The sequence below is a fragment of the Simochromis diagramma genome, unplaced genomic scaffold (genome assembly GCF_900408965.1).
Source record: "Simochromis diagramma unplaced genomic scaffold, fSimDia1.1 OVJJ01000293.1, whole genome shotgun sequence".
NCBI lineage: Eukaryota > Metazoa > Chordata > Actinopteri > Cichliformes > Cichlidae > Simochromis > Simochromis diagramma.
This window is the reverse complement of record NW_024386801.1, coordinates 9,228,223-9,243,369: the sequence shown is the minus strand read 5'-3', so window position 1 is coordinate 9,243,369 and position 15,147 is coordinate 9,228,223. Positions and strand designations below refer to the sequence as shown.

The 15,147-nt window shown below is 40.2% G+C and overlaps 1 protein-coding gene across 7 annotated transcripts in view; it reads right to left on the bottom strand.

Annotated features, from left to right (window-relative positions):
* Positions 1-314: 314 nt before the first annotated feature.
* Positions 315-15,147, bottom strand: part of mef2aa (myocyte enhancer factor 2aa) — a 64,637-nt gene continuing 49,804 nt past the window's right edge. For 5 of the 7 annotated variants that reach the window (XM_040025649.1, XM_040025651.1, XM_040025648.1 and 2 more), the window contains 5 exons: positions 8,098-8,282; positions 6,584-6,607; positions 4,739-4,868; positions 4,440-4,563; positions 315-4,249 (listed from right to left, as the gene is read on the bottom strand). In XM_040025649.1, coding sequence (XP_039881583.1) covers positions 3,913-4,249; positions 4,440-4,563; positions 4,739-4,868; positions 6,584-6,607; positions 8,098-8,282 — 800 coding nt within the window. In that variant the 3' untranslated portion in view covers positions 315-3,912. The remainder of the gene's footprint in view (positions 4,250-4,439; positions 4,564-4,738; positions 4,869-6,583; positions 6,608-8,097; positions 8,283-15,147) is intronic. The other 2 variants (XM_040025654.1, XM_040025653.1) reach the window with 1 other exon arrangement.

Below are 15,147 nucleotides of genomic sequence, written 5' to 3'. Positions count from 1 at the left end.
ACTTAATATTACACGTGATCACACATGATTGGATTCAATGGGCAGTTATTTGGGTTTTTTTCCAGTGCAGTAGTCTTACTTTTTCATTGGAAATTAATATGATTTTAAAATACACAAACTGGAAATGAAACATTTCTTATATAAATTCTGGGTTTTTTCAAGTTTTTAGAAGCAATGTGCTGCCTGTTCAGCTTGCATCAAATTGACAATGGCAGTGGGCCCAGTGAACCAAATAAATATAGTACACCGATATAAGAGACGAGGAAAAAAAAGTCTTTGCATAATTCAAAGATAAATAGACAGTGAGATCAGACTGAGCATACACTGAGGTGTTTAATAAAGTTGACAGTTTCTACTGTTTGGGACTTCACAGGAGAACAAATTCTATGAAAGAGTTGTTTACTTCATTTTATACAGAATAAGAGAGATAACCTAAATTACACATTAAAAGCCAATATTTTGTACTTTTGTGAAGAATACAAATTTTGTACAACATCTAGCATAGTATCTTAATTGTTTAATAAAAAGTTCACTTGAATATTTATGCTGAAAATAAAGGAACACATTCAAGGGAAATAAAATGTAGATTAACTTCAAATCTATTTTGATTCTGAAACAAATAATGTCATTATTGGCAACAAAGTCCAGCTTGTGCCGCCAAACGGTCTGAGCATTCAAACCGAAAACAGCTTCTTTAGTTAAGTGAACTATCAACTACAAACACTTACCAAACACGTAGTTCTGTTTATAAAAGCAGTGAAGCAAAGCAGTGTACTCTTGCACAGCAAAGTGAAGAAAGTCCTCGACAGAGGTTCATTGATTACCCTTTCCTTTCACATTCATCAGTTGTGCACAACTTGGACAGAGACCAAAAGAGCAAAGTGTATCGCAGTGCATTCGCCGTGCGTTTTCTTGCGTGTGTCCTATCTGAGACGAGGCAGGTCTGGTCATGTTTGCTTGAAATCTGCATTGTCTTTGTTTTACTGAGGGAAAGTAAAAGCGGTGTCATTTCTCTTTGGGATAAGGCATTTTCCTAACTGTGCATATAGATAGAGCAACTACAAAATTCCCTGATATGTTATCGAGTGCTAAAATATGTGCTCAACTTCGAGGTGATGCTGCCCAGACAGGCAGATGGTTTTCGTTGTAGTCTTTTATTATTGCTATTCTCACCAGCTGTGTTAAAACTACATTACATTATGGATTACTATACACCATGTGAGTATGTGGAAATTGACATAGGGTATCCAAATAAATAATTTAATGAAATGTATTAGACCTAACTTGTACTCCAGCAACTTCCTTCTGTGGCACTTTAGGAGGCTAACAGTCTTTAACACTCGTCTTCCTAATGCACCGCAGACTAAACGTGACCTGTAATGACATCATATTCTGTATGTTTAATGTGAATCGGGGTTAACTGCATAGATCATTACAGACGTGAGCAACCATGGAGCTGTTGATGGGGGCAGCATAGGTCAGAAACCTCAGAAACGCACACAAGAAAAGCCATGGCGAAGACACAGCAACACTCGTCTTGTACAGCAAACTTCTCATACAAATGTGTGCCTTTCAGCAGTGAGATTGAAGTCAGTCAGTGTGTTTTATTATGATTTGGCTGCTGAATGATTCCTTTCCAGTGAGGATGAAGAAGAAAACAAGTCACAGCCCCTCCCCCTGCACACCATCTCCTGTCTTTACATGACCTCAACAGCTTCAGATTTTCACTGTTCCTCAGGCTGCACTACTCTAACGGGAAATGGAGATAAGATGAAGTTTGCGTAGCCAATTCATGACACACATGGGTGTTTTTTTGCACGCAATTGTGACGGACAGTTCAAGCAGACTTACATATTTACAACTACACGTGGGAACAGGCATGACTGGTTTTGTACGAAGGTCAGCAGCCACTTCTGCCATGTCCATGTGTCTTCCTTTAATTGCATGAACCAATAGCACGATAGCGGAAATGGCTTGAGAGATGACGTGTCTTTCAGTCGAGCTACACGCATTAACAATAGATTATTCCTCAGTGAGGGGCTTGGACCTTGGATTTGAATGGTGGCAGTGTATTCAGCAGCTGCTAACACAGGCCAGCACAATAGGTGAGAAGAAACCCTATTTCCCCTAGCCTTGTGATTATCCTTAAGAAATATGAAAATAGTGGAACTTCAACCTCACAGCATTGTTATTACAATGTCATCAGGACAAACAATCACCACTAAACCACTAAAAAGAGAGACAAAACAAATTAGCCATCTGGAACTAAACACATGGGAGTTTTATGTTGGCGATTCATTTTCAAAGAGACTAACATAATAGTAAATATTGACCAGTGAATGATCTACTTTTTTTTTCTTTTTCTTTAAGGGTGTACTCTTGTAAACTTGGCTGTAAACCACAAAAATATACTTTCCTTGAAAACGGTGATCATACAGTACATTCAGCATGTACTCACACCCTGGTAATATATATTAAAGTCGCTATTTACACAACAAAAGACGACGTTTGGCTCAAATGATCAATTACACAAACAGAACAGCAAATGTTCATGGCTTTAGATATCGATTCAAGATCTGGTTTACATGACTTTAAACTATATTAAAAGCACAATAACAAATAAGAACTGTGACGAAAGAAACGGTGCGTTTGAGTGAGCTGTTAGGAGAAATCAATGCAACTGTACAAAACAACACAAAAGAACAGCTTTGGCTTATATTACTGATGAACTGTTACACAAACGTGAACATGCTGACTTTCTCACCAGCTCAACTGGGCATTATCTTAATTGCACATTTACATACCCTAATCTTTTAAATTATAAAATGAATAGTTATTGTCATTATTGCAATAGATTCTGCTCCTATCTCATTTTTACCCCCGACATTTATGTTTCATGTATTCGCTAAAGTAGTCTCAACTGTTGCAACGATTTACTGTAGGATCAAAATACCTGTGTAACTTCGATAAAAAGGACCAGTGTGCTGGATGTTTGAGTATCCAACGGCAGGCGTATATTACAGCATTCACAAACATGTTTGAATTAGTGTGTAGTCAACTGCAATTGAATTTGTTTTTTACGTTTTGAAGGGGGGGATGTGTGGCTTATAATTAGAGCAGTATTTTCTTCCACGGAGTTGGTCATGTGGGACAAACGTGGACAAACCTTTCACGTTTCTACATTGGCGGCCTCGGAAGGGGAAAAGTGAGGGATCAATTTGCAACACACACCATCGCAGCTAAATTCTACCAAATCCCACACACTGGTCCTTTAAACTGATGCGCGCCTGATCCACTCAGTCAATAAATTAGGAGAGGCCACTTAATATAAAGGTCTTGTGTGATTACAGCATGATTTTAAAGACAGTTCTTGCAGTGAAATATCATATGCACGGGTCCTCAGCCTGAAAGCAACACAATTTTCTCTGACTGTTTGCAACTTGCAAGCACAACAGCAAAAACAGCAACTACATGTAAGTGTCTGACTAGACCAGTGACTAAAGTAATCTACCGCCTATTGTTTAACGATTTTCTTTGAACATCTTTCTTCTGCAGCGTCTCCTGAATTGCACCAAGTACCTGATACCACCTGTTTGTGCATATAATTCAGTCCACCTAGCTGAGTTTTTAATCTTATTTTATCAGTCTGAGAATTAACTTTAGATATGTCCTGACACGTCTTATTACATTACATCTCAGTCATACAAACTGAAGTGGAGTTGAATAATAGCATGACAATGATAGCTGTAAGGACCCTTGCTCTCTCTCTCTCTCTCTCTCTCTCTCTCTCTCTCTCTTTCTCTCTCTTTCCCTCACTCTCTCTTTTTCCCTCTTTCTCTCTCTTTTATCTCCATGTCTAACCCCTCCCTCTCTCTCTGACCGGCTGGTGACTGGAGGCTTGATCAGAGCTCTTTATGTCACCCATGTGTCCATGCGCAAGCGCTTGACCGACGGGCTCTCCCTGTCCTCCGAGCCAGCAGGGGGTCTGCCCAGCCCCAGCGGGGAGTGGAAGTCTGGCCGGTGGTCCTCGCGATCACTGCCATCATATGAGCTACAAGACGAGCTGAGGCTGTCGGCAGGTGAACGTCCCAGAACTTCCTGTCGGCTGGACCCTTGCTGCGGCTGCTGTGAGGGGAACCCAGACGGGGTGACGCGCTCCCGTGGCGGTGAGATAGGCTCAGACTTGATGTTTATGCTCTGGCTGGTGCTGATAGATAGGTTGGAACCCTGAGGTAGGTGACCTCCGCCACTGCAGCAAAGATAAGCGAGACATTTTGTTCTTGGTCAAAAACAACGAGCGAACAAATATGAACTGAAATAATGTGAAAAGCCAGGACTGTAGATGTGTGATTCAGTATGATATCACAGAGCACAGTGGGTGTTGCTTTTATGTGAGGGCGTCTGGAGAGTGTGCTTTTGTTTGTAAGTGTGTTACTCACACCAAAGAATTAAGAGCTGCTTGGCCCAGTTGATGCTGTTGCCATGCCGACATGGAGCCCAGCGAGAGCCCAGGAGAGCTGAAGCCCTGTAGGGAAGAGATCTCTGCACTGCTCAGGGAGTACTCTGTTAAAAAAAAAAAAAAAAAAGCAACCACGCACACTGAGAACTCACTCGCATTTCAGTTACAACACTGTGTGCCACTGAGAAAAGAGCAGGAACCAACAGCGTGTTGTGCAAATAATCTCGGCCAAAAAGGTTGTTGTCAGTCTGGGAGGGGGGTGAGCGAGTCCAGACTCACCAGCAGGATTGTAGGAGGTGGTCATGCCTGAGTAGACCAGGCCCTGTGGGGGTAAGCTGGGGGTGGTGACAGACACGACTGGAGTAGCCAGCGGCTGGGTGGACTGGGAACTGCTTATCCTCTGAGTGTTCTGCAAAAAACACAAACAACAAAGAAAATACTTTAGCTCAAAACATGGCACTATAAAAATATCACACTTGGATGCTAAACAGTGCCAATAGTATCATTTAAAACACTTCATTTAGCGTCGTGTTACTCGACTTAGAGGCTGCGTGCCAAATCAGCCATATAATGCCAAGGGCAGGCTGCACTGAATACGACTTATTGATGAGTTTTCACCTCTGCCTAATGTTTTCAAAATGTAACTAAAGCATTTTCAGTTTAATGAAGCTGTAGTTACTGAATAAAGCAAAATCCTTTCTTTGTTTGTCTTTTGATCCTTTTATTATTTTACCTGATAAATACTGCAGATGATTCAGTCATTTCGCTAAAGTAGCTCTTGGGCAAAGTTAAAAGTCCCTAATGTAAAGGCTACAAATGATCCAGTTTTTTTAATGACTATTTTTTTTCAAAGTGTTCCATATTCTGTACTAAAGGTCGTGTCAAGAATGTGCATGTAATAATAAAAGCTGCCACAAGGTGGCAGTGTAGCTTCATTGCTGTAAATGTTCCGCTCTTTCTGATTTATTATTGACTGTGTGCATTAAAAAGTTCATGAAAGTAGATTAAAAAATGAGGACACCTAACGATAAACTGATATATTTAGTCTGATTACCTACAGATTCGTTTATATTTAATATATACAGAAAAACGTTGAGAGAGCTTTGCAATAAATTTAGGTAGAATTCTGCTATTCAAAGTAGAAAGCTGACCGACGTCAGTACAGAATTGCTGATGTGCAATTAAAAGCACGACAAATACATTTTGTTAGTGTTATTAAAGAGTTAAGAACACTCGTTTTGGGCAAGCTCCACTCCACAAGAGTCCACCGCAAAAACAATCAGAGTGAGCCATTAAAGTGAGTCTGGAGATCAGTTTCACACCCGAATATTATGTATATGTATATATATGCGTATATGACACATATCAGCACCCAGAGTGACCCCAGTGGTTTTTAGTGCAGTGACTGGCATGCAGTCCGCAAAAAAAATGCAGCTTGTTGTGGTCATGCAGTAAACTCTTCAGTGAGTTGCAGATCCACTAATGAAACGCAGCAAAAGTTTAGAACAATACTATAAAATTCCCCAGTGTTTAATGTAACAAACATATGTGCAGCTGCCAGCAGTCGTGTTTGAAGCGCCATTGCATCATGATCTACAGTCGATGGCTTCCTCGCATTGTTCCAACACTCTCCAGCCAGATGACTTCACCGAGTATCTCGTAAGGTGATATCATTTAAGATGATGTAATCCTCTCTGGCTTAAAAAATATAAATGATTTATAATTTACTCATCACTCTTTGAGTTGTAAAACATGAAACTATGCGTAAAATAATTTTAAAAAGTAATCACTGATCTGCTTTCTCCCCCTCTTCCTTTCTCTCGCTCTCTTTCTCTGTCACACACACACTTTCACACAAACTCTGGTGGTATATGACTAACATTGACGTGTTGGGAATAGAGGAGCCAATTTAACAGGCCGAGGCAATTTTCACAGGCCAAACCCAAAGCATGCAGTGTTAATGTTTTTGTCGTTGTTGTTTTTGTTTTTCCATGTCTTGTTTCTTATCACTGGGAGATCTGAGAGCCAGTCTCCAGTGTGCGCGGTGCCTTCAGTCTAGCATCAGTGATCACCGGAAGCACGTTCACATTGCAGCCATTTGCCCAGGCATTTCTCAAAACTCACCAAATCCATTTCCTCCTCCTCAGACTGCCCTCAACAGAAGAAAAGAAGAGAGTTACAGAAAAGCAGCAGAGCGGCTGTAAATCGCTCGGGGTGGGGGGAGGTGACAAGTGCAGGAATTTACAGTAAAAGGGACAATAATAAATATAAAAACTTCTGGTGACCAATCACTGGTAAATCCCGCTCTCTTTGAAAAAAGCAGCTAAATTTGCTTTTTTAAATGTAATGCAAATACATGCTGTCACCAAACCGTAGCACGTGTGGGTATGAAGCGCTGGTGCTCCGGTTTGTTGGGCTATAAAATTCCAGTCTTGTAAATAAAGAAGATGGAGCAGTCGGACGTCAGTGAAGCTTACACAAATGAGAGCTGACATTTGTGAGTGGCACTGAGATCAAATCATAATCACCAGAAATTACGAATGAAGCTTCTCCGCTGGTACCAATAATGGCTGCTTAGTACTGTGCACTTAAAAATCCCCCCTGTGCTGGGAGGAAGAACAAGAAGCCCATTTTCCATCTTTTCTGTGCTGTGGGACATACTGTGTCCACGCCGGGGCTCTTAATACCCACACTCAATCAATAGCGGTAGGAAGACACGACAAGGGCGACAAGATATTATCTGGCTCACACCCTGGGCCCCTGATTAAGTCTTCATCTACACTCTGTCACACTGAGATGTGATTAATTTAATACCATTATGGCCTAATGACAGGCTGTCTGCAGACCTGCCACAGCCCACGCCCTCAACAGCCTCTACCAGTCGAAAATACTTCGTAGGCTCAGACAGAACAGGACCTCCCACCCTGCACCTCTTGCAACACAACCTGTCCTACTCCTACGTATTCCACAAGCAGACACAGTATCACACAGTTGTTTAAACACTGCTCCAGGCCAGCTGAGGCTCAGCAAAGGAGGAGCAGCCACAGTAACCAGAGGTTTATTTACAAAACACATCGGTTTTCTGGAAAGGCTCCTGTTACTGACACCACAAACAACACACAGAGGTGAATCAGGGTATTTGCTTGCCACTGTCTTTAAATCCCGCCCCAACCCCCCTTTTACAGTTTTCTGAATGTCGATTTGTGACTCGGAGGGTCTGCTTAAACCTCATGTGTTTGCTACGATCAGGGCACCCTGAAGCTTTCTTGTTATTATTGTTTTTATAGGCCTCAGAATGAATGTGAATAATGGAGGGAGGGTGCAGATCCATGGTTCGGTCCACACCGAAATAGAGGTGAACACATCTCAGACACTTACGCTACCACACTGAGCCCCACTTCTCAGATAAATAAAAGTCCTGAGTTCAAGTGTTCAAGTGAGGCGGAAACCTCAGCTGAACACCACGCTACGTTTTGTGATAACATCGAAAACATGTTTGGGCAAAATCCAGGCAAAGTGTTCTGCTATGAAGGGCTTGATAAAGACACCAAACAAAGCTCTGCTCTGCCCTGCAGCAGAGATATTTAAAGGTGCTTCAGCTAGTGATACTCGTGTGCAGTGGTGTGCTCTCTACTCACCAGCGGGGGCATCATCCCTTTGCTTGATGGAGGGATAACAACCCTCAGGTCTGGCTTGCGGCTTCCCATTCCCATGTTCCCTCCAGGGGGTGGCGGAGACTTGGTGGGCATGACTTTACCCAGGCCATTGCCACTGGCTGTGCTGAGGAGGCCTGGAGAGCCCCTGGGGTTAACGAAACCATTTCCTGCAGATGTGCACAGCAACAGAAACACATCATCAAACCATGCACTGTGACTGACAACACTCCCAGTCATCAACCAAACCTCTCGCGCTGTGTTGTTTTCCAGCTTGCTGCAGCATGCAGCGTTAAGTGTTTCCAACCCTCTGGGAAGTTTTAATAGACTGGGATAATTATCCTGCACATTTACAAAAATAAAATGTCCATTTCAAAATTGATGAGCCCTTTATTTTTACTGTGAATGATTACATCAAAGCCAATTCTTTGCATCTTGGGACGAGGAGCAGTTCACTGGCAAATGTACTGTGACTGCTTAAAAGAAATAGCTGAGGCCATTACAATTGAATAAGAACAATAAAATGTTGTTCTTTGTTGTTTTTCACTGTGCACACAAACAGCAGCATGTGCTAGACTATCCCCACACCATTCACACCTAGGCATTCATGATCATTAGTCATTTCCTTTTCTTGAGAAAAATTCAACTAATTTTAGGAAGTTATTTTCTTGAGTTCCAACAACTTATTTTAGGAACTCCCTCTCCCTTTTCTCATTGGACAACCACCCTTGAAAAACATCGCTATATCCACTGGGTGTGGACCGATCGAAAATAAAAGAAGTAATCGTATTGAACCAATATTAAATATAAATCTTATAAAAAGGTGTTAAAGCTACAATAAATGCCACAATACAGAGAACGGCTTATAGTTATTATTATTATTAGGACTTTTTTTTTAAAAGAAATATGTTTTTGGTAGTTTCTCAATTAAAATAAATCTTTCCGAAACAAAACTGAAAATTTCTAAATCACCATAAAGTGTCTGCATCCATTAAGCATTTTCTTTTTAAAACACGTTTCACATAAAGATGTGTTCTTCCCATTTCTATCATGCTACAGTACCTTATTTTGAACCACAAGACACTGTATGACTCATCTGCACAAGATCTGCAGTGAGATTCTGCAGATTTCACACAAAAGAGCTCTGATAAAAAAAAAAAACGGACTGCTGAATTCTTATGAAAACAATAACCAAACAAAAGTAAGATTTCAGGTGCACTTGAAGCTTAGCCTCACTTTATTTGACGTAAGTCTGGAAAGAAAAACTATACTTTAAGAAAAACACACTCGGAAATCCTGAAAACAAAGGGAAGAAGGAATTAATGATATCTAGCACTGCATCAACAGATCAGTAACACTTCAACAAGTTGCTGATTTCTCTATTGTGTTCAGTTTATCCCAGTGAAACACAAAGTGTGTGCGCAACAAGTAGACTCTTGCATAGGAACATAATGGAACAATAGCCCGTCTGACTACAGATAAGGCCAGCAACAATTCAAGGTCAAATAAACAGTTATGAAGTGCACAATAGTATCTCACCGCTGAATCAACAGTATATGCAAGCAGCTACTGCCATCAGCCTTCACTTTGATCATATAAGACTACGCTGCTGCAAGACAACAATGTTTACAGAATTAGCAGATTAAATGTCCAAAGCCCCAAAAATAGCGAGCCTGATTAAAAGCATGGAAGAAGTCATTCAGTGGGAATGAGGAGCAATGAGTGCAAATAGAATTTCATGTAAAGAAATGGATTTCAATTTGGCAATTTGGCAAATAAAGACCTCGCTGATAGCAATCAGTGAGCTCGAATATTTTACTTTGACAGAAGTCTGCCTTGTAATGCTGAGGAAAAACAACACGATGGAGATGACTAAAGGCCTTTTTCACATCAGAGATTTGTCTTGCAGCATTGGAGGCCAACCTTTGCAGCCAAAACTGTCTGACGTAACATTGTTTTATAATAATGCTTTGCAGTAAAATATCAAAATGTAATCCTTGCTTTGGTTTAGTTTGTTTTTATTCCCTAATCATATCAAAAATCCGACTCAAAACGTATATCAAGTAATAATGTAATGCATCATCTGGTGACACATATATATATATAGCCAAAAGAAGACATAAATGATTTTTCTTGGTTTAACATCAAATTTAACTTGCATATGTTTTTCTTAATTGTGTGCATAATGTATTGTTTTATTATGTAGCTCATTGATCTTCAGCTCAAATAGGCTGTTTAAATAAAGGATTCATTCATTCACTCATAACTGATGTTGTAAAATGTGTCCACATTACAATAATGTTTGTGGGTTAAATTGCCATGTATGCTTTATATTTATACATATATCTATATATATTTCATTATGTCTTTCTCATGATAATCTGCTTAATTTTATTCACTGGTTTAACTGTTTGTTTGTTTTTTTGTTCGAAAACACTTCAGGCTTAAAGTTGCAGCTTTGCTAAAACTGCAAGAAGGTTCCTTCAGAGATGTTTGTTTCATACCTGCAAGCTACGTAAGATACAACTTGCATATTCTTAGCACTTGTAGTCATACTAGCACTAAGGTTCTGTTGGTGGCAATGATGGTTTATTTATCAGTGAAAAATCTCCACAGCTGTTTGACACAAGAATATCACATCATTCATAGTGGCCACAGCACAAGCACACAAGTTAAAAAAAAACAACAAATAGCAAAGGAAAAGATAGAAAGGATCACGAGATAAGAGTACAGAGTCTATTCACATGAAAAGAAATGATTGCACATATTCAGGTAACGCGAGCGTTCGGCTTGACTGGCTTGTGTTATAGTTGGTTTATTATGTTGTTTAAGTATTTCCTTTTTGTGCCATGGAAACAAACTTTCATTATTAAAAACAGCCTACTTTAAAGTAGAGATGGCACGATACCACTTTTTTATGTCCGATACCGATATCATAAATTTGGATATCTGCCGATACCGATATGAATCTGATATAGTGTGTTTTTTAATCAATAAAACTGTTTTTTAATATCTTGCTGCATTTTGTATAAGTTCATACTCAAGTTTAAATAAACAACAACACTAAAGCTATTCTGTTATACCTGTATGTAAAAAATACACTGCACCCAAAATATTTCATAGTTCAGCAACACTGATCAATCTAATAAACTTAAACCTGCTCCATCCTTCCTATTCTGGCATTTTAAAGAGTACTTAGCAGAAATATTAAGCAACCTAACTAATAGGGTTGCAAACTCCCAGCAAAAAAAAAAAAAAGGGAACCACCCTCCACCGCATGATGCTTAATCAACGTAATCAACTTTAATTTGATGCAGTGTGAAAAAAAATGCACAGAATTAAATTATTTTTCAAGAATAATTAAATAGATTCAACATCTTTCTTCAACAGAATTGCAGACTGCACAGATGGTACCTTCCCAAAGGAAAAAGTACTATAGCTTACTAGGGTATATTAGATTTAACAGTTACTATATACAGTAATGGACTTCTATATATTTTACATCAGATTAAAAATTTGGGTGTAAGATTCAGATAATTATTTATTAAAAGCTAGACATGTTAAATGAGAATAAGAAAGAAAAGTATGTCTTTGTGCCCCCTTTTCCCTGTTAATGCCCTATCGGCCCCCCCTGGCTAAACTTTGCTAGATCCGCCCCTGCACAGTTACCAGCCGTCAGCTGCATAGAAAAGGATCCTGGTCTAGAAAGTAATATTAAATAAATTCTAACAACAGCTTATCAAGGTTAAACGTGTTGCTGTTGTTCAGCCGCTGGTTTCCTCTTTCTGGTGCAAAGTGGGCCAAAAACAAAGAAGAGAGACGGACTCACGACAGAAAAGCCGATCAGCTGATCATTAAGCAGTTTCATGATTGAAGTAGCAACAGGAGAGGGAGGGAGAGAGAAGAGGCACTCGCTCCATATATCGGTTGTTAACCTTAACGTGGGAATGCTTTACAAACATTCAGAGACAAACTTACACACTTGCTTTACTTCTCTCTGGGATCACTTCCTCGGAGATGAAATGCTGGTTTGGTAGGGAGGCTACAAATACACACAGCCGCTCTATCACGTGAGCACACTGCTCTGACGTGCTACGGTTATGAGCTGAGTTACGCGGTGTCGCAAGTTTTGTGAGGTGCTTTTTTGATATTTAATGGATCGGATTACATTTTTTATTTCTCTCCGATATCCGATGCAGTAATTTACTGTCAGTATCAGACCGATACAGATAGGCTACGTAATATCGGATCGGTCCATCTCTACTTTAAAGTCGTTAAAAATGTAGACATCCACTGATAAGTCGTCTTGCTTACTCATAGGCTGATGTAGTGTATATGTGTATTGCATTCCTCATCCTCGACTTGATAAACAAGCTGAAAACAAACGAGTTGCTCTCTTTAATCACATATTGAAAATTCCCTCACCATAAGGACCCTGGCAGAGCATTTGTAAAAATGTTACAATCGAGGAGGCAAAAAATGAAGAACACTTTCTCTGTTTTCCAAATGTGAATATTCTCAGAAACGTAAAAGAAAAACTCACAGCGTTCCTGTTGTAATATTTCTAATTCTACATGACTTAAATTGTAATATTGTCACACTGTATCTATTAACATTTCAGTTATGTCCTTTCGCCACCTCATTTAAAATACATTTGCGTCACACTATTGGCGATTTCATTACCGGTCGGAGACACAAAGACCCACAGTCTTGTGTTTACTGGCTCATTTAGACACGGAATAACCCACCTGACTTGCTTATGTGTGCAATGTGAGTTTGATTATGACTTCATACGTCTGACGATGAGTGAAGGAAATAATTCTTTGAAAATAAGTGAGGATGAAAACACGTCTGAACAAATACACGGCAAAGTTCAATGGGATCCAAGGTAACAGACACAAGTTAAGACCAAGCCTTCAGCATAGGGCATGTCACCGGGCCTTTCTGCTCTCATTCTATATTCAGACTTCTCTTAACAGATTGGTTGTGCTGGTAAATCCTCTCTGACTGAAACCTGTGCTGAAAGCTGTTTGGTTTCTGTTCATTGTTCTGAATTATTAAAATGGTCTGGTAAGGGGTATTACATAAACCCCTGTGTTTACAAGTGAAACATTCGGTTTTCATTTTAAGTTTGGGGAAAGAAAACACTGTGACTTATTGTGTCCAACATCCCACACGCGCCAGGCTCAAGCAAAAAAAAAAAAAAAAAGGGGGGGGGGGAGTCTTGATGAATGAGAAGAAATGATAGAAGTGAATCAAGGGGCTCCAAATGCAGTTTTCCAATAATAGCTAGATGCCATGTAGCCTGCGGTCCTTTTGTTGTATCTCAGCAAACTAATTTGAGACAGGATGTCCCAAGTGTAACTGCTAAGAATGAAGTCAGATGGAATAACTGTTCACGCCCCATAAAAATTTTAGACTGAAGAAAAACTGAAACACGCATTTGACGTTGGAAAGTATCCCTCATTATTCAGCAACTGCGGACATCCAAGCAGCCTAAGATTAATAAAGTAAAACTACAACAAAGAAAAACAACTTTCTGAAAACAAACTCCGGCACCACTGAGCCTGTTACTTAATGACATCTGGTGGGCATGCAAACAAACTTTGAAAATGTGTTTCAAGAGCTTGCAATCATTCAGTATTAATGAAGGCATGTATACAGCTCGCAACCATACTGCATACCAGAGAGCACTCTCCTGAATCCTTCGTTTTCACCACAACTTTCTCACCAGTCAAGGACCAGAGCTTGTAATTAGGTGTTATTGTATGAGCTGTTGTAAGAAGCGATGCACTGTCACTCAGTGAAGTACACACACTACTCAATCACATAAAATGAGGCTTAAAGAGAAGCAGTTTGGTTTGTGGAGGTGTATTAGCTTTCAAGCCATTATCTGAATGAGAAACTAGACAAGAATAACAGATGGCTTATTTTAGAGAGAACAACTGACATTTATCTGCCAGAAAATGTTGCCAGTGATGTTCGCTGTGGTATCGTGCATGCATATACAGTACGTGCGCCTGTAAGATGGAGAAATATTACACAAAAAGCTAATAAATAAAGCGGCTATCACACTCTAATAGTTGAATGGGATAAAAAAAATTTGCCTTTTGCTTAACTTAGAAAAAAAAGTTTGAAAGTACTTAAAACTATTAAACGGGGAGAAGATATCACACAACACATCTTCCATCTGGCTGCTTTGAAATGCCTCTACTGTGGTCACTGCGGCTACTTGGGAAAATCATAAGCATTTCAGGAATGGTCATCTGACATCAGGGCTAGAGAAGTTAGTCCTCCTCGTAGCCCAAGCTCTGCTACACACTTGTTGCAAACAACAGCTGCAACATGCCCATACAGTGCCAAAGGCTGACGCCCCTTGGCAGAGGCTCCTGACTTTACCCTGACCTGGTGCCACACCCAAACTTAAAACCAACCGAGCACTTTCTTTTTGGTGGTCTTTAAACTCTGTGACTAAGGCCGAGCCTAAAATCTCTTAAAGCTTATATCCTAGTGTTCTTCAAATTGTTATTACCTTTGATTGTCATGCAGTTTGCCAGTTTGCTAAACAAAATAAGGAAAGAGTTAAAACTCCACCTGCCTCCACGTGTCACACAACACTTTCCACTCATGACAGGCTGTCCGGTCATTGTGTACTGAGGACTTAGTGGAATGACATGGCCTGAATACCTACAGGGTTATGCTGGTCTAGGCATCTTACAGACCCTCTCCAGCCTTATAAGGGCTGCCAGGGCAGTCAGGGGGGAACAGATGCACCTGTCAATAGACGGGAAGGAAACAGGAGAAGAGGGAACTGTGTAGAGGCGACAAGTTTAAAGGAAACACTGGGTTTATTTACCTGTCCGTGTCAGTAAGACAGCTAATTGCCCCACTCTGTTACCGCTTTGAAGTACAAACACCACACAGTGTTTAATGCTGTGGAACCATTTCCCATCTCTCAAACGTGCGTTTACCAAGCATATTGTGCATGCTCTCTGTTAAGAGGACATGTGTGCCCTTTGCATGCAATGGAAAGAC